This window comes from Artemia franciscana, chromosome 2 (assembly GCF_032884065.1).
Source record: "Artemia franciscana chromosome 2, ASM3288406v1, whole genome shotgun sequence".
In the NCBI taxonomy this organism is placed as follows: Eukaryota; Metazoa; Arthropoda; class Branchiopoda; order Anostraca; family Artemiidae; genus Artemia; species Artemia franciscana.
The window spans coordinates 5,179,612-5,201,994 of NC_088864.1; the positions used below are offsets into that span (position 1 = coordinate 5,179,612).

General features: G+C 33.2%; 1 protein-coding gene across 1 annotated transcript in view; it reads left to right on the plus strand.

Annotated features, from left to right (window-relative positions):
• Nucleotides 1-22,383, plus strand: part of LOC136036336 (mitogen-activated protein kinase kinase kinase 15-like) — a 145,869-nt gene that overhangs the window by 50,687 nt on the left and 72,799 nt on the right. Inside the window, exons 8-14 of the mRNA XM_065718489.1 lie at nt 847-1,006; nt 4,015-4,174; nt 11,240-11,427; nt 12,834-13,005; nt 15,775-15,908; nt 18,057-18,184; nt 21,568-21,705. Coding sequence (XP_065574561.1) covers nt 847-1,006; nt 4,015-4,174; nt 11,240-11,427; nt 12,834-13,005; nt 15,775-15,908; nt 18,057-18,184; nt 21,568-21,705 — 1,080 coding nt within the window. The remainder of the gene's footprint in view (nt 1-846; nt 1,007-4,014; nt 4,175-11,239; nt 11,428-12,833; nt 13,006-15,774; nt 15,909-18,056; nt 18,185-21,567; nt 21,706-22,383) is intronic.

A 22,383-nucleotide genomic window follows, 5' to 3' on the forward strand; every position in this document is an offset into this window, starting at 1 on the left:
TCTATATTTTCATTATACGTAAGTAGTGGCCGAGTTGTAGAGTGGCCGTAAGTAGAGAAGCCGTCCTGGCCGAGTTGGTTGGTGCGCTGGATTCGGGATCCTTTGTCTGAGAGGACGCGGGTTCGAATCCCAGTGTACCCAATTCTTCAGTTGGGACGGGGGTCAGTGGCGTGACTCTGTAAGCTTAGCCAGAGTCGACCCAGCTCTAAATGGGTACCTGGAGAAATCTGGGGAAGGTAAACAGGAAGGGTGTGTGAAAGCACAGGATGGCTGGCCCCCAACCCCCCATTGCACTTCCTGGCTGAAGGGCCAAGAAACGGAGATCAGCACCGCCGGTAGGGACTGTAAAGTCTAATGCCGTATCCTTTACCTTTACCTTAAGTAGTGTTTAGATTGATAGCCTAAACGTTTTATGGCATTTAGTATTTATCCTCGTGATCACAGGTTTGTTTAGTATTAAAAATGTTATTTAGTATTAGGTAGCCATTAACGATATTTAGATTTAAGAAAAGTTACTTAGCATTTGGTGGTCAAAATTTTTTAGTTTAGTATTTGGTAGCCAGAATTTTGCGCGCTTTTAGTATATTCAAAGTTATATAGGATTTGGTAGCCAAAATGTTTTTTCGGTTTTGGTATTTAAAAAACTATTTAGCATTTGGTAGCCATTAAGGATGTTAAGACAATTTATTCGGTATTTGGTAGCTAAAATGTTCTGTCGAATTTGGTTTTTATATCTGGCACCTGGAAGGCTCAGTTTAATGAGGTGCATGTAGCATTTTTTTTACCTCTGCCCGTTTGCGCCCACAAAACTACTTTGTATTGATTTCTATTGTTCTGTTTTTTAAGGTATGGTTTTAAACAAGTTAATTGGTAAAAAAGGAAGTTTGTCCTCACTGACTGAATACTGGGATGTAGCTACATTTTTTGAAATATGTGTTTTGGCCGAGGATTTTGCTAAAGCTATACAGGCTGCTGAATGTATGTTTAAACTGAATGCACCTCCTTGGTAAGTTGGTTAACATTATGATTCTTAAAATAATACCATTTTGCCAAAGCTATACAGGCCACTGAATGTATATTTAAACTGAATGCACCTCCTCGGTAAGTTGGTTAACATTATTATTCTTAAAATAATACCAAGATGCTATTACATCTTACACCAGGAGAAGTAAGTTCAGTGGAATTTTTTGTTTGTTTATTAGATAGGTGAGTAGTAAAACGAGTTAAATCAGGGGTGGGTAAAGAAGTTTGTTAGGAGGAACGAAGGGGGGGGGGGGGTCTGAGTCGTACCATGAAAGTCAAACGACATTAAATATTAACTTTCACCTAAATATTAGATCGTTGTCGCTAGTTCCTAAGTTATCAGGTTAGTTTGAAAATTGATGCTTTAAATTGTCCGGAGCTTATCGTAAACATCTATTTAATATATATATATATATATATATATATATATATATATATATATATATATATATATATATATATATATATATATATATATATATATATATATATATATATATACTAGCTGTTGGGGTGGCGCTTCGCGCCACCCCAACACCTAGTTGGTGGGGGCGCTTCGCGCCCCCCCCCAAGCCCCCCCGCGCGCGTAAGTCGTTACGCGCCATAATAGTTACGCGCCATTGTAGTTGTGTCCCTATGTCCCACCTGTGAATATAGATAGATATATATATATGGTTTTAACTACGTAAAACTTGCGAATATACAACATTCTTTGCTGTCCCATTGTCTTTGCATATAAATAGATTGTCAGGTTTACCGACTCTTGAACATGCAACATATAATGGTCCATGGGAAAACAATCTGTATTCAGATCTATACCTCATGATTCTAATGATTGCCCTTGAGCTTTGTTGATGGTGATTGCTAATCGACCATTCCCTGTCCCGGTGTCCCAGTCGTCATATATATATATATATATATGATTATACGTATATATATATATATATATATATATATATATATATATATATATATATATATATATATATATATATATATATATATATATATATATATATATATATATATATATATATATATATATATATATATATATATATATATATATATATATATATATATATATATATATATATATATATATATATATATATATATATATATATATATATATATATATATATATATATATATATATATATATATATATATATATATATATATATATATATATATATATATATATATATATATATATATATATTCTTAATGCTACTAAAGCTCTTTTCTATTGAGTTTTTTTTTCTCTCAAATTTGCTGAGAAATTTTCAGATGGTAGTCATTTTGCTCATTTTGGCAGCAATAACATACTGAATGATATTTAGTACGCTGGATGGAAATTGACCTAGTTGTCCTTTTTTACTACTACTACTACTACTACTTACAACTCGCTGCAGCACCAAGTGCCTTGGAGCCAGCATAGCTACCCAGTGCCCTCCTCCATCCCAGTCTATTCAAAGCATCCCTCTTTACACCCTTTCAAGAAGTTCCGATTTCCTTAAATCCCCCATTCGGGGACGACCTGCTTTTCATTTGGCCCTAGACGGTTGGCCGACAAGTACAATCTTCGGCAATTTTTCATCTTTCATCCGCAGAACTTGTCCTACCCAGTTCATACTTTCTCTCATTATAGCATTAGAAAACGGGATGGAACTACATTTTTCGTACAGCTTACTATTTTGTCGTTTGATATTGTATCACATATTGATCTTTGGTTGAGAATTTATTTTTATGCCACTCAGCCAGGTTTTTTATGCCTCTTCAGCCATGACAACTCAGGGTTGTTACTATGACCGTCGTCCCTCATAAGCGAGAAGACTCGCTCATGAGGGACGAGGGTCACAGCTACTGATCAAAGCGGGAATTTTCTGTCTTGTAGTTAGTTGCATTACAAGTTACTCAAAACTAGTTTTATTATCTTATAACTTCTATCTCTTTCATACTTCAAGACTAGTCATCGAGTCTTTCAGCCTAGATCTTAGATCTTTGAAAATATAATGGTTCTTTCATAAGTTCAGCTGAAATATAGGTGTTTGTAATTTCTACCCCCCTCCGGGCCTTCTCAGTTCTCCCATGCATTTGGTTGTTTCATAACAGTCTAATAAAGAATAGATCCATGATTTTCCCAAAATGCTGCGGCTAATTTTTGATATTAAGAAATGCTTTTTATTTCACAAGATCCCTTCTCGGTGGATCCCTTGTATAGCGTTGATTTGCCCTACATAATGACAAAAACAAACTTTTACATTAACGTGTTGAAAAGCTAATCTTACTCAGCCACAGCATCTCATTATTGAGCATTTTAATGTTTCATTTCGTACTCACTGTCAGTCTGATATATCATCAGTGACAGACGGTTCAAGGTAGAATGTGGCCTTATAGGTCATTTAGTATATACACAGATTGATGCACACAGGTCTGAGGAAGGTGTTGTTGTTGTCCGAGACAGTGTATTGGTGCATAAGAGGATAACATGGCTTTTTTGTAGTATCGGGGGTTGAAAACCCGAAACTTATATCTTAAGCCTTCAAATTTTTGAAATACTAACTAGGGGAACTCCTATGCATAATTCAATTATAATAATTCCCTAATAATTATAATAATAATATAATTATAATAATCAATTATAATATGATTGAAATTATCAAAGAGGTCGACTCTTTCTTTTACTTGTGAAAAGCTTGAGATATGTTCCAGAACTCATTTCTTATTAATGATCATTGATTATTTGTTATAACTTTCAGCAAAAATGGGAGAAAGCAACCAATTTTTATAACTCATAAAAGGGCCAGCGTTGAATTCCATTTTGCGATTTTTCTAACATACGTTACCTATTATTTTTTATCCATTGAATTGGATCAAAAATTATAACAAATAGTTAAATATCAGTAACGATAATTTAGTTTTGTTATATAAATTTTTTGCGTTGATATAGTTGGAATTACCACTAAACAACAATTACTTCTACAGGCATTTAAAGTCAACCATCGGAAACATATCCTTGATCAATCGTTTTCGAAAGCGACCGGATGACTATAAAATGCCTCCAGAAGAAGAAATGTTTCAATGGTGGCTGGAATATTTCATGGAGGCTGTGGAACAAAATGTTGAAGATGCAATTCGATTTCCGGTTTGTATAAAGTTTTGCTTCGAATAAACTAAATCTAACTCTATGATTAAAAGTAACGATCCCTATAAAGGGTATTGTATACACTAAACTGTTATTGAATAAAACAAGACATCAGCTGTTTACAAAGGTAGACAGGGGACTAGGACTAGGTTGGTATCCTTTCTTTAAAAAAAAACAAAAAAAAAAACATCCACATTTCTGGAAAAGAAGAAAAAGGAAAAGGGGTGGGGGATATGAATCAGAATCACCCAATGATTTGCAATTTACTGGGATAGCCCGCTACTATAAGCTGAAAGAACCACTCTCTATAAAATCCCTTCAAAGAGAAGTAGCAACGGTAATTCACTCACTAAATCATATAACTTGTATTTATTTGCAATTAGTAGTTTATACCTTATAATTAATTCCATGTCTCATTCTTAGCAAGCGGAACAATAAACTTGTTACTAGCTCTTGACAAATGACACTTTTGATTTTCAATTTAAAATTTCAGTCCAGGACAAGATTATTCCGAAATAAAAGGAATATTTAGTTTCAGATAATTCTTCTATCTTCCTATGGTGTGCTACAATTCTTATTGATGAATTCAGAAAATCTGTAGCCCTGTAGATTTGAAGGTAAAATCAGCGACCAAACACTCGATCAAGACTTAAAATAACAACTGGTTAATACAAAATATAAAATGATTATGATTTGGGAAGGAAATAAAACCTCTAATCTTGAATTCAATCAGTAGAATATTTTTGAATATAGACCTTCAGGGAGAGGTAAGAACAATATCATAACTAAAAAAGAGCATTTACCGAATTGCGTGTGTTTGTATATCATATGTAATAATTAGTTTTAAAAACGTCCCTCCCTACTAGCCATTCCTGAACTTTTGAATTCATTCTATGGATTATTTTGTACCTGGACCTTCAGGGTGACGGTAAAGAACAATATCAAAACTAAAAAAGAGCATTTACCGAATTGTATGTGTTTGTATATCATATATAATCATTAGTTTTAAAAAACACCCCTCCCTTGTAGCCATTCTTGAACTATTTGAATTCAATCCATGGAATATTTTTGAACCTGGACCTTCAGGGGACGCTAAAGAGCAATATCAAAACTAAAATCTGCATAAACACTGCTTCCGGGTGGTTAACGGATCTTTGATTTTTTGTTTTACTTAGATTCTTTTTGGAACTTGGACTTTTTTTAAACTTACAATTTTTTTTAACTTGGAATCTTTTTTTACTTAAAAAAATTTAAACATGTTTTTTTCGTTGAAGTCACTATGTTTACTTGTAACAAATAAAAAAAGACACTATGTTTACTTATAACAAACCATTAGGTTTAATATTTTTTTTTAATACTTAGAAATTTGAACTAAGAATTTTTTTCAAAGTTGGAAGAGTGCATGCTGGTCATTATTTTTTTTTAAGGTGAAAATAATATATTTAAATGCTTGCTCGTTTTTTATCAGCAGTGTAAGAGTCAATTTAAAATGAATGAAGCGGAAAAAAAAACATATTGTGAAATGTTATAGTTAAATTTTTTTTTTTCAAAGTCAGAGACACATGAGCGTGAATTACAGGATTTTCAAATATTTTATTTGGTCACACTTCTGCTGCTTCCATCCAAACGCGTCATGATGACGCGTTTTGACTACCTTGTGTGCTTCCATCAATTCTGATTTACTTATAGATGGCAGCGTAAATGAATTTTAAGCTTGGTTACACTGGGTTAACTACTTTCAAGTTAGGTTTGTTGAGGTTCAGTCAGCTTGGCTGGCCACGCTAACTCTACCCAAGCAAACCTAACTTAAAAGTAGTTAACCCAGTGTAACCTAGCTTAAAATCCAGTTTTTATGCCACGCTACCCTCCAAGTACCTTAGGCTTAAATAATTACCGAGCTAACACTCAAGTTCAAATTTCTAAGTTAAAAAAAATATAACCGAATTGTTTGTTAAAATTGTGGTGTGGAATCGTGGTTTCTTTTTAAACTAAAAAAAAAATAATTTATAAAAATAATAATTATAAAATTCAAAAAAAGGTTCAAACAAAATTCTCATGTTAAAAAAAATAAAGAAAATTCTATGTTCCATAAAAAACCTAGGTTAAACAGATAAGTTAAAAAAAAATTCTAAGTTAAAAAATAATTTTAAGTTCCTAAAAATTCTGTCCTCCCAAAAAAATTGCTACATTCAAAAAAACATTTTTAAGTTCAAAAGAAAATCTAAGCTTCAACTTTCGTGACGAAAATGTTCAGAATAAAAAATAAATTAGATTCACCTCAAGGATTAAGCTCGTAAACCACCGAAGGCAGTTTTATGTGCTTTTTATGGCACTTGATATCTACCTATTTTTGTTCCTTCGATTCGACCATATGGGGGGGAGTGGGTGGTGGGACGGTTAAAGGGGAGTAATTAGAAAAAATGAGGTATTTTTAACTTACGAACGGGTGATCGCATTTTAATGAAATTTGATATTTAGAAAGATATCGTGTCTCGGAGCTCTTATTTTAAATCCTGAGCGGATCCGGTGACATTGGAGGGAGTTGGGGGGACATAAAATCTTGGAAAACGCTTTGAGTGGAGGGATTGGGATGAGACTTTATGGGAAAAATAATCAGAAGTCCTAGATACGTGATTGACAATACCGGAACGGATCCGCTCGTTGGGGAGTTTGGGGGGAGGAGGAGGGTTAATTCTGAAAAGTTAGAAAAAAGAGGTATTTTTTCTTACGAAGGAGAGATCGGATCTTAATGAAATTTCATATTTAGAAGGAACTCGTAAATCAGATCCTTATTATAAATCCTGGCCGGATCCAGCGTCATTGGGGGGGGGGGAGTTGGAGGGAACCGGAAATCTTGGAAAACGCTTAAAGCAGAGAGATCAGGATGAAACTTGATGGGAAGAATAATCACAAGTCAAAGATACGTAACTGACATAAACAGACCGGATCCGCTCTCTTTGGTGGAATTGGGGGGGGGGGAGTAATTCGGAAAAATTAGAAAAAATAAGGTAAACTTACGAACGGGTAATCAGATCTTAATGAAATTTGATTTTTTGAGGTATCTTGTGCTTTAGAGCTCTCATTTTATATCCCGACCAGATCTGGTGACATTGGGGGAAGTTGGAGGGGGAAACCGGAATTCTTAGAAAACGTGAAAATTGCGGTATCTTTATCTTACGAATGGATGATCTGATCTTAATGAAACGTGATATATAGAAGGATCTTATGTCTCAGATGCTCCATGTTTAACTCAAATCGGATTCGGGGACATAGGGGGCTTGAGGGGGAAAACAGAAATCTTGGAAATTGGAAATCTTGGAAACTCTTAGAGTAGAGAGATGGGGATGAAAGTTGATGGTAAGAATAAGCACAGTCTATACATACGTGATTGACATAATTTGAACGGATCCGTTCTCTTTGGGGGAGCAGGGGGTTGTTAATTGGGAAAAATTAGAAAAATTGAGGCATTTTGAACTTAAGAACGGGTGACCGGATCTTAATGAAATTTAATTTTTCGAAGAAACTCAGGTCTCAGAGCTCTTTTTTCAAATCCCGACCAGATCTGTTGACATTGGGGGGAGTGGGAGGGGGAAACCGGAAATCTTGGAAAACGCTTAGAGTGGAGAAATCGGGATGAAACTTGTTGTGTAGAGTAAGCAAATGTCGTAGATACGGGATTGACGTAACCGTACTGGATCCGCTCTCTTTGGGGGAGTTAGGGGGTGGTGTTCAGTGCTTGGGCGAGTTTGGTGCTTCTGGATGTGCTAGGACGATGAAAATTGGTAGGCGTGTCAGGGAGCAGCACAAATTGACCATATAGGGGGCTGATCGGATCTTAATGAATTTTGATATTTAGAAGGACCTCGTGACTCAGAGCTCTTATTTTAATCCCGACCGGCGTTAAGCCTCTGATTTTTATTTTAAATCTTTAAATGGCTAGTAGGGTGGGGCGTTTTTCAAAACCAATGATTATATATTATATACAATTAAATACAATTCGGTAAATGCTCTTTTTTAGTTTTGATATTGTTCTTTATTGTCATCTGAAGGTCCAGGCTCGAAAAAATCCATGGGTTAAATTCAAAAGTTAATAAATGGCTAGTAGGGAGGGATGTTTTTAAAAATAACGTTTATATATATGATATAAAATTGCATGTAATTTGGTAAATGCTGTTTTTTAGTTCTAATATTGTTCTTTACCTCTTCCTGAAGGTCCATATTCAAAAATATCCTACGGATTGAATTCAAAATTTCAAGAATGGATACGGGCGTAAAGACGGGCGTTTTTAAAACTAAAGATGATGTACATACAACTCGGTAATTAAATGGATTTTAAATGTCTTTTGATAAACTAAAACTGTAGGAAAAACAGACCCCGTCCAATAAGCATACGACAAAAATACATAGATTGCGAACTTTCTGTTTATTGCAATCCTCATCAAAATTACTTTTATTAAACATGTTGATCGATCAACTTCACTCTATGTAATAGTAATAACTTTGGACGAATTCTCATTCCTTTATATCAAATACTTGGCAAGCAATGTATTTCACCGGAAGCTGAGATAACTTACGCATAGCGCTAGGACAAAATATTCTAATCAGAATGCAGTGTTTCCAGGAAACGTTCTTATCTGAATGACCAGACGCGAGGAATTGGTAACTTCATTTGGCTCTAGTATATTCCCTATATGTGTTATAGGAATGGTAGGATATGTGTGCTGTAAGAATGGTGGGATATGTGTGTGCAGCATTTGTTCAGGGTATACTGCGAGGAAGGTTACTAAAGGAAGAAGTAATTCAATATTACTGAACTCAATTTAATTATTAGTGCTGTTTGTTGTTACAGAATACGGTTTGGGAATGTTCCTTAATATAGAATGAGTAGTTAATAGAGCCACCTTTGAATCCATAAAAATGACCTTGGAGGAAATAAGACTAGATAAATATTCTCAGACATGGAATACCTATTTGCTCAGGGATTTACAGATAGTCGTAGAGATAAAGAGAATCAAGAAATCAAAGTTACTCAGAAAGGATGTTCGCAGGATGGGGGGAGGGTTTGAGTTCCGTTATAATTCGTACAGGAATTCAGATATAGCCAGGCATATACAGACGATCTAGTATACCTATTGAGAGGGAAACATATAAGGACCCTGTTAGTATTGGGAAAGAATATGCTGGATGAAATCCAAATATGGTCACAGAAACATAAACTACGTTTAGTTCTTGAAAAGGGTGAAGTAGTAGTATTCACCAAAAAGAGGAAATGGCAAGTTCTCTTTGCTTTTAAAATGTATGATCATCCGTTACCCATGAAGAAACAGGTGAAATGCCTAGGAGTGATAATTGATCATTAACTGAATTGGAAAGCTCACTGTTTTAAAAAAGAGTCATTGTTTTGAATGCATAAAGTTGTTTGCTCGAACCTTAATTTACTTAACAAGCAAATTAAATTCCTTAATTTGTTAACAAAGACTTAATTTACTCTAAAACTACTAACAATAGTTAGTAGTCCCTCTTCTACCCAAAATAAAAAACAGTTTATTAAAACATCCACTTATAAGTTATTGAATGGCTGAATTAACCTTTCTTCTAGTAGAGCCTCGTCCTCTGAAATGGCTGACTTAGGTTGGTCCTCATAGTGCTTGTTGTATTTCAGGTCTCCAGCCCTCTCTGGTGACGGCCCGTTTTTTAAGTTGAAATTAGTCAAAATTAAGTTGGTAAAGTTGAAAGTTGGTAAAGTAAAGTTGGTAAGTTGAAATTAAGTTGGTAGTCAAAAGCTTCAGTGCTTTTAAAGAACAGTTATTGTTGACATTCTTCATTTTGTTTTTTATACAAAACAAGGGAAAAAAACAACTTAATTCTGTGTTTGTTAAACCACTTCAAATCGCACATTATGTATGTAATTTATATTCTGCGCCATTATTACTACAGAAACAGCCAAACTCTGATCATAGGACTGTCCTTGTGGAATGTATTTTAGTTTTTTTCTTCTAAATATGTTTTGCATGTACACCGAATGTATGCCGTTAAACTGAAATATAAATCAAAATTTAGATATTATTCTAAGTAAAGTTATGCAAACAACATGTTTTTTTTGTTTTTGTTTTTGTTTATAACAGCTCTAGGATGTGGAGTGGAATTTTGGAAAAATTATATATAAACCTGAACGAAAAACCTCGAGAACAATTTTTATCCGTTCTATTTTATCCTATCTCTGGCTGGTCACTAGTTTCGAATCTCCAAAGGTTTTTTTAAAGAGAAATTTTCTTAATTCCTTTTGGGCTGTTTAATATAACTCTTCCTGGAACCTAGTCTTGCTTATACTGGAGTCAGGTCATTACTACCCATGCTGGTCTTTCATGAGAAACAGTTTTGGTTCGCCCAAACTGCTTTATTTGAAAGATTGGCATCTGCCACCTAGTGACGTAAGCCTTATTGCTGGAATTATTTTCCAAAACAACTAATCTAGAAATTTTCAGCTGATCCTTTTATTTTTCTTTCAGTGTTGTACTTGGCCATATATTGCACTCGTTTTTTGAGCACGATCTTCTCAAGCGTATTTTTCATCAACTCCTCCCGCTGATTGTATCTCTGTATTTTTTTTTTATCCCTTTCATCATTTTTCTCTGTTTAAATTACACGGTTTGAAGAGCACACTGTTTTTAAAGCAAAATTTGCAGTGCCACTAGTTACTTGAGCATATACAGCAAACCAGGTAATTAGATAATTACGATTTGCATGATTAGCCCATACCGCACATCATCCTCCAGAACGAATATTGCAATAAGATAAAGAACCAATATCCTTATCCTAAGTAACAACGCTCGTTCCTTGATACCTTACCATCTGAATCAAAAACTAATGCCTTGAATTATTAAATTATATACTCTGATTAAATTTGAAGGGTTTTTAATTATCATGGTTATTTATTAGATATTTTTAGATAAATTTTTATCTGGCAAGACTGCAATATATTTATCAGGATAGTACGAGTATTGTGATCGTCAAAATCGTGTTCTAGCAAACAAAATATAGGTATTAATTGCACTCTTTAAACAGATTCTAATCATGGAACAGAGAAAGTTTGAATCAACCAAGATCTTCGTCCCTAGTCATGTCAACGTTAATCTTGGAGCTGAAGAAAAATCAATGGAGATTGTGAACTCGTGCTTGGATCATATGAAAGAAAAGAAATGTACGAGTCTGCACAATTGGTTGTTTTCCCCAGAAGAAATAAAAAGCTATTCGTAAGTATATCTTGTTAGATCATTGAGACTATTCACTAGGTGTAACCAAGGATTTCCTCCTGGATCCAAAAAAGGCATTTTTTTTTATCAATGTATTTATTTCCCTTTAATTATTTTTGGCTATGGTCAGGAAGTGAATTTGTTGATATACCAAGGTCTAATGTTACCCGTCTTGGATTTTGAAAATAAGACTCATTTATATAAATATGAAATATGTGGATACTGTACATTCCTCACAGTAAAGCTCTTGTAGCTAGACGAGCTGACTAGAACGGTTTTAACGCCAAGTTTGTCTGCATCTTGTCGTCGAAAATTACATTCATCAATAGAGTGTTATATCCGTTTGCTATTGGACAAATTCAGGCTAGTGATAATATGTAAAGTTTATGTGTCTGCATAGGTACAAGTTTGTTCTAGCCTGAACAATTTGCTGTTTCTCCAGTAGAAATAAAAAGCTATTCATAAGTATATCTAGTTAGATCGTTGAGACGATCCTCTAGATAGAACCAGTACTTATTACCCCTGGCTCCAAAACGCAGCCTTGGTTTTTTAATCATTGTGTTTATTTTCCTTTAATTATTCTACCCTATTTTCAGGATATTTATTTTCCGCTAATTCAAAGCCTAGTGTTGCGAAGACGTAGTGTTAAGTCATCTAACATAAACTATACAAGAGAGGGAAGAGAGGGACAATGGTTTTTCGATTTTTCGACCGTTACTCACTACCGGGGTTTACCCGATACGACATAAACAACTTTATTATCAAAAGTTTTTTTTTCAATTACTTCTATTTGCGTTGAAAGGAGATATAGTATATTTTGAAATAATATATTGACGGAAAACCCACTATACTCTGTTATATAGATGAGAATATAATATTTATGAAGTAGATTTTTTCTAGAAACTTGACAAAAGTAAAGATCGTATGTTAAAAGGTGGTAAGGTGAAACAAAAATATTAATTATCATCTAGCATCGCTCTTCAGCGTAAATCTAATTTAAAAAACAAGATGCCACAATGAAGAAAATGAATTTTTCATCATCCATTTAGAAAAATCCATTTGCAAATCTCTATTATTTATTTGTGCAACTTAAGTGTCTAGTGTCGCTTACGCTAGATACCAGTTCATAAACATGGGAATCAAGTTTGAGCATGCTCAAACGCCTTGAATTTTGAAAATAACTCATTTATATCAGTATAAAATATGTGAATACTGTATATTCCTTATAGCAAAGCTCTTGTAGCTAGACGAGCAATTGTACCCACAGGTCATGTCTGCTGAGCACCACAAGGATACCGGATGTATGTTATTTTTCTTCTTCTTCAACGTTGACAGACGAATTCTGTGACACAAGGAGCTAAAATACAACTGTCAGAGAAGTGATAAGTCCACCTACTTTTTTTTAGGCTGTACAGGGGTGATGACCGATGCATGTTCTTGTATGTACATCATAATTCAGATGACTTTCAAATGTATTTTCCATCGTTCAACTGTCGACAAAGGTTTGTTGATTTGTTGCACCAATTGCGGAATGGTTTTGCTGATTTAGATGGTAACGACGAACCTGATGAATTTCAGGTATTGTTTTTATGTTTGATTTACCTAGCTTTGTGTTCAAGGACGACTGTTTAAAGTGAAAACTGGGAAAGAAGGTAGTCTGAAATGTCTATTTTCTGTAACTAATTCCAGTCTAAAAAATAAATATTGCAAGTTCATTTAGCAGAGTTTTGTACAAGTCTTACTCATTAAAGATCTGGTTAACTTGTTTGTACAAATTTTTATTTAGTGTAAAGCGAACAGTGTAATGAGTAAAGAGAGTATTTATCTTATGAAGTAGATTTTTTCTAGAAACTTGACAAAAGTAAAGATCGTATGTTAAAAGGTGGTAAGATGAAACAAAAATATTATTTATCATCTAGCATCGCTCTTCAGCGTAAAAGTCTTACGCTGAATATATAATGAGTATATATTTTCAAATTTAGTGTAAAGAGAACAGTAAAGAACCGTGGATTTTATTGTCCATTGTCTCAATTTGGGATTCGGTGTGATGCCTGTTGTTGCACGTCTTCTAACCGAAGATCTCGTTTGCACTTCCTTTTAGCGCATCATTCCCTAAAACAAATTTTCCTGCATTTTCAATGCAGGCGTGCAAAATTCAAGGCGTGCTTATCAATTAGCACGTATGAGGCTTAAATTCCTCGCGGAATATTAGCACAGGGAGAGGTTTAAATTCTTTGTAGGAAATTATCTGAAGCCAAGGGAAGGGTGTATATGGCTACGTTCATCCTATTCCCTTCTGGTCGTACAAAACTGATAATTCCTAAATAGAATATTTCTTTAAAGAAACTGCAAATTTTATTCTTTTTTTTTCGTGTTTTCTACACGAAAAGCTCAATTTTTTTCGTGTTTTCCTAATACTCATCATAAAAGGTAAAAAAAAACTTGTTTATGAAAATATTTACATCTAAAAAAAACTCTAAAACGTCAAGTAAACTCTATCAAACAATACAAGTTGTTTAGAAAGCTGTTTGAATTCTTAACTTTTCCAAAATGAAAAGACGTTAAAAGAATGGTTTTGCTCTGAAAAATTTTCTTTGAAAAAATTTTCTATGAAAAAGGGTAAAGAATACCCTTTTCATAGAAAATTGGAACAAGTTACCCAGGTCCCTTACTGAGGACACTCTTCAAGAATTTCCGGCTACACTGCTCTTCTGAAATGCTAGGTTCTGAAAAACGGGTCAACGTTTCTGCCCTCAAGAATGTTCGGGAAAGTTGTCAAAACAAAATCTAATTGAACAAAATTAATTTTAAAATTTAAAAATAATTAATTCAAAAGTAACGAAATCTAATTAACAAAATTTTGTTATCCTTTTGCTTGAACTAAATCTAATCAAAAGGAATAAACATCATACTTTGGTTCATTACAATATTATGAGCTGAAAAAGGCCTTATGTTAATAATGATCATTATGATAACGATAATAAGAATAATAAAAAAGTACATTTTATCATTTTTGAAAACACGCCTTTCGACTGAAATAATGAAGGGCGGGACTTTCACCAACAACTTTTCATTTGAAAAACAGTATTTTGATTTGAGAGGACATTTTGAAATATGGCTAGTGGAGTTAGAAGGGTGAGAGATAAGGAATCAACTTCATTTTCTATTTTATTTAAGTAGCCGAGTTTTGACAATTGGAATAAAGTAAAAATAGTACCTGAATTGTGATCAATCGATTGGAAAGGCAGTTTGAATAGAATGTAGCTAGAGAAAAATTTAAAGGAATAGAAGAAAAGAATTTCTCGTCAAATATTGAAAATATTTCTAAAAAAAACAACAGCTGAAGCAATAAAAAATTGAACTTCAGCAAAGCCAAAGAAAAACAAGGGAAAGAGGCTTGGGGCTCGTAGAAAAATCTTTTGTCGCAGTTTAAAGAAGATTAAAAAAAAAATCAGCGTAATTTAACTTTTCAAACTCAAACCAACCAAGAGGATAGAAGGGTGTGGTAGTTTAAAAAAATTGCTTAAGGAAAACCAAATGAAGAAATTTGTCTTTGGAAAGTAAGAAATATTTCATTATGACACTAACTTGTATCCTAGAGAGGTCTGACAATTAAAATTCTTCTATCCAATATCTTGTTCTCTTGCAACTTGCCAAGTTGAGTGGGGAAGATAAACTAGAACCTTAACTCCACCCCCACCCCCACGCCTCCCGCCCCAATTGCAACTTGACTAAGTCTTCTCTTCAGAAATATTCAATGCGTAAAAGAATAATTTTTCCTTTACTTTTATATGGCCTTTGCTTTTCTTTGAAAAACTTCTTTTTTGGGAAGTTTTTTTTACTTTTTGTGAATGTCGTTACTTCTGCTTGATTTGTGACCTATTGTATGTTTGCTTATAAGAACCTATTGTATGTTTGTTTGCTTTGATTGTTTATTTAATTTCTGGTCGTTTTGGGTTTCATTTATTCTTTAATGATAATTTCTTGTCGTTTCTAGTTTGAATTTTAACAGGTATTTGTATCTGCTGATCTGAAGTTTAATATGGCCTTTACCTTTTTTTGAAAAACTTCCTTTTCGGGAAGTTTATTTTTTTAGTTTCAAAAATTTTTGAAGTTTTACCTTTTTTGAATGCCCTTACTTCTCCTTGATTTGTTTAAGTAGTAATAAAACATTGAACTTATAAAAAACAATTATATTTTGTCCTGTCATGAAGAGTTCCTTTAAAACAAAGAAAAAACCTTTTTAGTTGAAGTTTCATATTCTACTACATATTAGCTCATATATACCGCAACCCCTTCCCCTCCGAGTTTGTATTTTTTCCGGGTTTAATTTTATCTTAATTTCAGTTTGAATACGAGTATGATGACCAAGGGAAAAGACATATTTTGGGGAAGGGAACATATGGTACTGTTTATGGGGCTCGTGACCTGAATACCCAAGTCAGTATCGCCGTTAAAGAAATACCAGAGAAAGATTCTGGGTAAGTTTTTTTTTTATTATGTCACAGTCATAACATGAGCCGTTTTTAAACCCGGGGGCTGAGATATTTTAGATGATGATTTTCAGCAGAAATTTAGAGACGGCTATCCTCAAAGACAGCTGGATGGAAATAAAACAAATTAAATAAACATAAATCATTTCCTGATGATAAAAAGATAACGCATGAAAGATATATCGCTCTTTTTTTTGTCAACATTTATGCGCTGACTCTGATTAGAACGAAGTATCAATGTGTAAATAAAAATGATTAGTCAAGTTTGTCCCAATATAAATTTTCGATTTTTTAATTATATTTTAACAACTGTCATAATATAAGCTTTTTTCGTATTTAAGTCGAATAGCCTGCTTTTTATTCTGTTTTTATTTATTTTTTTCTCTTAAATTTGAAGATGTGTAACAGCTTCACACCTATCCAACTAATTATAACCTAACTAATTGCTTTGCTTATTCGGTGAAAATCATCTTTTTTCATGTCCTGGTTTTTGAACTACTTTAGCTGTGCTTGCTTTATGCATGTCAAAATAGTTACTGACTAGTTGTTTTAAGGTATGTGGTGTTAATTCATACGATTAAAAATGGAGTAATTTTCAGCGGCGTTTTCCAGTAATATCTTATGATCTAGAGCTATATCAAACAGATCATGGTAACGAACTGTAAGTAAGGAGTAACCTGGCTCAATAGCAACCGAAACTCCGAAAAACGGAATTTTGATACCCATAGATATATCAAAGAATTGGATTATTGTGCTGATTTCAGATATATAAATTTCATTAAGTTTAATTTTACCCATCATTAAATTTCCCTGAAAAAATTTCTCAGGGAAGGGGGGCTCTAACCTCCCTTCTTTCTAAGGGATGTTTTTGGACTAAGCCTACAATATAGGTGCTATGGGGTGACAGCTCTTCTCTTTTTGCAAAAATGGTTTAGATATATTGCAGAGACTAAATTCGTATGTTTACCTACACTGGGTGAAAGGAGCATTCCTAAACCAAGATGTATCTGAAGATGATACTGTAGAAATTATAACCCTAAAATTCATTTATGTAATTCAACCACGAAATTCTGAAGATGAAATTTTGACTAATATATTCATTGTGACAGTGAAGACCATAATAAATTGCTTAACACCAACTTTGCTGCTCCATAACACCTATTAAGAAAGGTTCTGATAGGAAGACTCTAAATTTATCCTGTTAGATAATGCAACAATAATTTTCCAGTGGAAAAGAACAAATTGCAGCCCATTTAGCTCCGACGTACAATAAGCTATTAGTTAATTTATTAGAATCCTATATAAATAGGAAACCACCGAGGCATCTTTTACTTTTATTGGACAGTCATAGATGCGTCTTTATTTATTTTTATTTTATCCGTTCTCATCAGCCTTTAGACTTAATCTCACGATCTTTAAGATTTTTCCCATAAGTCGTCGGTTGACTCCACAGTGAGTTTTCTTAACGGATTCCAGTCTCGTTATTCTTTTGTTTCTTTTTGTCCGTTCTCTTCAGCCTTTAGACTTTATTTGGTTAACCATTTAAGACGCCTCAGTATCTTTGAACATTGGCTTATTTTACTAAAATAATGTATAAAATTTATTATTTTCATGAAGCGTATTTAAAAATGTGTCCTTTTTTTCTTTTTAATTTAATCTTATAAATCTTCAAAATGTTGGAGTTTATTGTTGTTTGTAAAATCTCTTTTTTCGGTGGTAGTGGATTTAGAATTTTTGGAAAGGACTATAATTTTTTTTTAATCTTTCTTTGCTCTAAAGACTCATTTGAGATGGGGAAGAGTAAGATTTACCTAGGATTTCAATTTAAGATTCGCAACTTTAGAAAGTACCATAGAAGCATGATTTAAGTTATTTAATTCTGCTTGCCTGGCAAGCACGATAACATGATTATAACTAATTTAGTTAAATTTAATTCTATTAAATTAAATTTAATTTTAATTTTTAAAATTTTAATTTAAAATGTAAAATTTTAATTAATTTAATTATTAATTTAATTAAAATTATTTTTTTTTTAAATTTAATTAAAAAATTTTAATTTTAAATTTAAAATTTTAATTTTTAAAATTTAATTTAAATTTAATTTTAATTCTACTAAAATTTTATTCTATGATTAAGGGAAGTGCAACCATTGCACGACGAGATTCGATTGCATTCTCAGCTTCGTCACAGGAATATTGTTCAATATTTAGGATCAGTGTCACAGGATGGTTACTTCAAAATTTTTATGGAGAGAGTCCCAGGAGGTAAATATATTGACGATAATAAATTAAAATAATTGCCTAGAATTTTTTTTTATTTTCATTTACCCATAATGCAAAAGCGGAGTTTCAAGTTACTATGCTAATCTTAATGGCAATAATTGCCAAGAATTTTTACTTTATTTGTTGTGTTTATTTTTATCGTAACGTAAAAATGGAGTTTCATGTTACTATGCTCGTTATGGCAAAGTGTGTGCAGTAAAGCAAAGTGCAATCTCAATAAGCGAAAGTAATTGCCAGTTTTTTTATTTTTTTATTTTGCTGTGGCAAAATATGACATTAAAGCAAGGCGTAATCTTAATAGGTTGAAAATAATTGCCAAGAATGTTTACTTTAATTTTTGTTTATTTTTACTCGCAATCCAAAAGTGGAGTTTTAGGTTATTATACTAGCTATGGTAAAATGTATACAGTAAAGCAAATTTTCATTTTTTTATTAGTTATTAATAATCTAGTTTCTAAAGTTTAGTGCCCAAGGTCTGAAAAAACCTTTCTGGGGTTGGTACCAATTTCTTTAAATACAAGGTCAATCTTTATTTCATGTATACGGAATGTGTGGCCAACCTACGCTTTTCTCTCCTCTCATCATATATTGCAATCAATTAAGAAAGCAAGTTAATCACATAAAAATAACTAGCAACAATTGTAAAAATCTAGATATTATCCCATGTGTGTCCTTAATTGAAGGCATTTTAATATTTCATGGTGGCTCTACACTTTATATCTTACGCCAAAAAATATATCAAAATATGTTTATATTCATTTTTTACGTTTTTATGAGTCGCACTAAAATTATTGTTATTGTTTTTTTGTTTGTTTTTTTGGGGGGAGGGGGTTCAAACCTCCTACCCCCTCCCCCTGGATACAACCTTGGTGCCGGTTAAAATTTAATCGGATGATTATGCCAACAGAAGGCTGCAGTTGCTTTATTTTGAGTTTAGTGGCAATAGAAAATAGGTTAGTGGAATCACAAAATCGTGTTTTGTGTACTTAGGAAGTAATTTTAGTTGCTTAGCCTAGTATGTTTTTTGGAAATTCCTTCGTTGTTTGTGGTGATATGGGTTTGAAGCCAATTTTAAGGATACCAAGTGAAGTTTTAAGCTTCTTCTCAAATGAATATGGTTATGTCGTTATGGTTTTATATCGCTATTGAAGAAGATATGGAATAATAGAAAAATTAGCTTGTGAATCAAGATTAGAATACTGGAAGCTACAGTGATGACAGTGGGAAAGTATGGTTCTGAAGCGTGGGTGCTCTGAAAGATGGAGGGAAATTTATTAGGTGTTTTCCAGAGATATTGTGTACGGGTTGTTTTGGGTACCCTTCTGCACCCGTATTTCAAACAGTAAACTGTATGAAAAATGTGGTTCAATTCCACTTTTAAGGGCTGTAATGAGAAAAAGTTTGAGATGGCTAGGACGCGTTCTCTGGATAAAGGATGCAAGATTGTCAAAGATTGTCCTTGTTGGTCTACCATCGAGGGCCAAACGAAAAATAGTTCGTCCCCAAATGGGTTGGGAGGAGATCGTAAGAAGATATTTAAAGGAAATGGAACTTCTTTGGAAGGTATAAAGAGGAAGGCTTTACTACATTGGATTGGATTAGGAGCGTGTGTAGATGTGTTGGCCTTAGGCCACTTGGTGCCACAGTGAGTTGTTAGTTGTAGTAGTTGTACTTGGTCATACAATACAGTAGGCGTTATTAGCCCTGGCAAAATAAAGACAATAAAACTAGTCGTGCACATGTGTTTTTTTTCCATCAAGTATGTAAACATCTGATTGATTTTCATCTGGGTTTCCATTTTGATAGAAAATGGTTAACTGTTAAATCTGTTTTTCTCCCAACAATAAGAAATGTGTATTACCATAGGTTTCCAAAATGGGCATTGTCATCCTATGGAGAAAGTTAAAAAGTCTGCCGTGTGGGGCGGGGTAAAACGATTATTAATTGATGTAAAATAAACACAAACATCTAATCTTATAAATATTTTGCATATTTGAAGAAATTTGTGCTTTAAACGTGGCTGAGAAACGATTATCTGAAAATCTAATTAAAAGTAAATTGGTAAGTAATAAAATTGTTTTTCTCCCAGCAAATAGAAATAGTCATCGTCATTTATTTCTAAAGTGGGTGTTACCATTCTTGGGGGAGGTCTGAGAGCTTTCCAGGACAGAGGGGACAATTAGGTACTTAACGATTATATTATCAGCTGATGTAAAATGAACATAAATGTGTAACTTTTTGAATTTTTAGGCTTATTGTTGATGATTTCTGTTTAGAAAATGAAGGCAGCTGTCTTTAAAATTTGCATAAATGCCGTATGGAATGCACTTTGGGTCTGCCAGGGGGATAGTGTGGGACATTAATGAGTAATAACAGAGGTACATTGAATGTGAATGCGTTACTTTTACAAATGTTGCTTTTTACTACGTTGCTTTGAATACGTTACTTTTTGTTTACTTTAGAAACCTTGCGTTCTAGAAACTTTGATAGCTAATTGCGTTTTTAAAGAACGGGGGCGTTGATTAGAAAAATCAGGGTTCCCAATATTCACAAATAAGAAAAAAATGTGGTAGCAAAAAATTCAGTGCGAATCTGAACTTAAGCTCCCTTATGGCAATCAAATCCGCTAACCTTGGTCATTTATCACAGTTTACGTACGGAGACCACTCTTACTCCGTAACAATTTTGAATCCTTTCTGAATCAATCCTCGTTAAAAAAAAAAATGGTTTCAATTTTGTCTTTTTATGCGTTTTAAAGTTTGGATGGGTCCGATTCTGCAATTTCAAATAGTGCTCCCATTAAAATAGTTATTCCTGTTTTACATATACCATAATGTTTATTTAAGGGTATGGTTTGTTTAAAACCGAGTTTTAAAAGTATTATTGAAAATTTCTCCGTTAGGTTTCTTCTCATTTATAAACTAAAACTTGCTTTCTGTTTACATATTTTTTTTGTAGACAATTTTTTGTTGTTCTCTTCATTTTATTTTTTTTCTTAAATTTGCTAGTTTCCCCCCTCCCCCCGCTTTCTTATGTACATAATTTTTTGGTTGTTTTTACGATCTGCCCGTCATTATTATTCCTGCTGCCAACAGGGAAATGCCTCAAATTCAGTCCAAAGGATCCTTTTAAAATGCAATGATTTGAGCCTCAACCTGATTTTTAGAGGGGAAGCATAGCCTCCTCCTTGTTACTTATGTCTACTGATTTATTAACCTATCTATCTTTAATTATCATTATTTTTCCACCTAATTTGAAATCTATCCTATTTGTTTCGATCTCTTACTTCTTTTTCTGATTATCCTTACTATTTTTGCTGTTGAATATTTGTTTAATTAAATTCTGATCACTTTATTTTTTTATAGGAAGCCTTTCAGAACTGCTACGAAACAAATGGGGTCCTTTAAAGGAAAATGAAGCGACAATTGCGTATTATACAAAGCAAATCCTTCTTGGATTAAAATACTTGCATGATCAGAAGATTGTCCATCGGGACATTAAAGGTTTGTTGTTTATATATCTTCACCGCTTTAATGTAGCCATGTAAAGAAAATAAGGATGTAATTACAAATGCACAAACTGGTGGGTACGTAATTCCTACCCTCCACCCATCAAAGTTTCATCCAAAGAACTCCTTCCCCTAGCTTTGAGAGGGGTTCCGCGTTTCATAGGTTTGGAATCATAGGTCAAGAAAAAGTTTCATAGGTCAAGAAAAAGTGTTGGAATCCCTTTTAGGATTGAATTTGTGTGTACCTATTAATTGACTCATAAAAGAATAATTTTATTTGGAAGGAGGTATCCTATTATCTAATGCAAACATAGCATAAAAAAGGCAATTTGAATATATTTTATTTTTCTTTTTCCTGTTCAGTAACATATTTATAATACCAATTAAATAAGTCCTTTTTAGCAAGTGTATTTTTATTTATTGGGGGGGGGGAATGTAAATAAAATAATTATAACCTTTTGGGGTATGTTTATAATAGTGAAATTGAGATTGGTTAGTTGTAATGCTTGTGGTGCCAATTAGAATGTGCGATTCTATTAGTTGTTATATTATTTATTTTGTCTTATATTATTTTAGTGTATTCTTCCACTCCTCGTGCAAGTTTGTTTCATTCTCAGAATGGCTGTTAATACTGATGATGTTGCTTTGTATAAAAAATATCTTTCTCTCTATC